We start from the raw sequence: 2,188 nt of genomic DNA, 5'->3' as shown, positions 1-2,188 counted from the left end.
GTGTCCCTTCTGACCGTCCTAGGAGTGTGCCTACCAGGGAAAATTCACCTGTGGAAATGACCCCCATTGACGATATCAGCATCACCATGTATCCCGAGGAGCCGCCGCCCACGGTAGGTGCCGACATCCTGCACATGTCTCCGACGCAGGGCTGAGATCCAGGGGCGGGGGCTCAGGGCCCAGAATGCAGCTAGGACCGTGTCAGAGGTGCCTGTGCCACTGGCTGCAGCATGTGTCGTGCTTCCTGTGATGTTGCTCAGACGGAACCAGCTGGGTGGGGACTCGCAGAAAAAGCTAGGGACAGAAAAGGCTCTGGATGAGGAAGGGGCGGAGCGTGTGCGAGAGGACAGCTGGGTGTCACACCCAGCCCCGCATGCGGGGGCTGCCGAGTGTGCTGTCTGCCACCGGTTCCGCCTGTCTGCACCGCCACCTGATCTCAACACGATGGGCCAGCAGGGAGGGGCTGGGTCCATGTAGGGGGCACATACCTGGTCCAGCGAGGCCACCGCAGGGCCCTCAGAGCCGAGCCTGGCCTCAGGATCCGTGTTACAGACACTGTCACTGGTCTGCAGAGGGGACAGGGACGACAACAGTCACAGCTTAGGCCATAGCCCAACCAAGCAGGCCTGTCCGTCCCAGCCACTTCCTCCTAACAAAAAACTCTTAGTGGGGCCCCGGTCCAAGCCAGGTCCAGGACAAGACCAGAGGCGCCTGCCCAGGGCACAGCGGGGCTGTGGCAGATGGATCATCTCGTGCCCCGCCGTGTGTGGGGGTGCCACGCAGGGCACCGGCATGTGGTCGGCTTTCTCTGACTGACAGGAAGGGTAGTTTTAAGAAGCAAAGAAATAACCGATGTGCATGAAGCGAGTCTGCAGCGTCCCTGCTGGTCATCGTATGTCCAGATGACGTGCGTGTCCCTCCACTCCCGGGTGGCTGGGTGTCGATCACACCTCCAGGGAAGGTGGTGGAGCACGTCATGGTCACCGTGTCACCGTCCATCCTAAGGATCGCAGTCACTGTGACCCTGTTGCCACTCTCTGGAGACTTGTCACCCATTGTCACATTTAATCCCACCAAGGGTTCTCCTGATGAGTCCTCATGGTCCCCATTTTGGTTGCCAGATGTGACAGATGGTGCCAGGCTCCCCTCTAAGTGTGGGTGGAGCCTTCAGATCCGAGGGCTTTTCCCGTCCCTGCCACCCCTAGGGGGACAAGGCTTGTCCTCCAGAGTGGCAGGTGACAGCGGATGGGAACAGTGGACCTCGGAGCACAAGTGTAGCACCTGGGCCTGGGCCTGGGTCTGCTGCGAGTTTTTGCCAAAATTAAGAGCCTTGCGGCTCGATCAAGCCTCTCTCTTAAAAAAGGAACTAACTGAGTTTCTACATGATTAGCACAACCTAACAAAACTGATTTAAAGGAAATAGAAAACCCAAATGGATATATGACAAGTAACCAGACTGGTCCGTTAGAACTTTCCAGAAGGAACCCCAGGACTGAGGGTATGCAGATGACTTTGGCCCGGTGTTCTCTTTAGAAACACCCGTTGCACAGAGACTGTTTTCAGGAATCAGAGGAGGAAGTAGCACCTCCATAGATGCTTTGAGGGCAGAGCAACCTAAAATCACAGCCAGAAAACGCCGTCAAGACAGAATTTCGTAGCCAGTGGCCTTCGTCGACGTAGAACAACGTCACTTAAAAATGCTGGCAAATCAAATGAGCAACGTGAACACGAGTTTACAACACAACCGCACAAGGCTTGTCCTGGAAGTCCAGCGTCTGTCCATGCCGAGTTCACATGACACGAAACATGAGTAGAGTGTAGGACGTACATGTACACGAACGGTCACTGAAAGCTTGAAGCCGTTCCCGGCTGGAACACCACCTTTGTAATGCTGCAAGTCGCAGTGTCTTGGAGGGGATGTCCCCGTGGCTGTGGCTGGCATGTGCCTCTCCTTGCCCTGGAGGACGCACTCAGTCCCTGCACAATTCCCAAAGCATCTTTAAAGCAGATTGCAAGCTGAACCTAAATGAAAGGCTTTTCAGGACTTTTAGTGGCCAAAATAGTCTGGAAAAAAGAACCAACAAGGATTGAGAGCCCAACTTTATGTGTCACTAAAGAACCTGGAGACTGAGTGTGGCAGGGTGAGGACAGACACACAGATCGTGGAGCAGGACAGAGATCCCAGAAG

The 2,188-nt window shown here is 55.4% G+C and overlaps 1 protein-coding gene across 1 annotated transcript in view; it reads left to right on the top strand.

The window, feature by feature from the left end:
* The first annotated feature begins 27 nt into the window (after positions 1 to 27).
* The window catches only part of LOC105301314, a 20,721-nt gene continuing 18,560 nt past the window's right edge, over positions 28 to 2,188 (top strand). Inside the window, exon 1 of the mRNA XM_023519753.1 lies at positions 28 to 113. Coding sequence (XP_023375521.1) covers positions 57 to 113 — 57 coding nt within the window. The 5' untranslated portion in view covers positions 28 to 56. The remainder of the gene's footprint in view (positions 114 to 2,188) is intronic.

The sequence above is a fragment of the Pteropus vampyrus genome, unplaced genomic scaffold (assembly GCF_000151845.1).
Source record: "Pteropus vampyrus isolate Shadow unplaced genomic scaffold, Pvam_2.0 Scaffold235, whole genome shotgun sequence".
NCBI classification, from domain to species: domain Eukaryota; kingdom Metazoa; phylum Chordata; class Mammalia; order Chiroptera; family Pteropodidae; genus Pteropus; species Pteropus vampyrus.
This window is presented reverse-complemented; position numbering and strand designations above follow the sequence as displayed.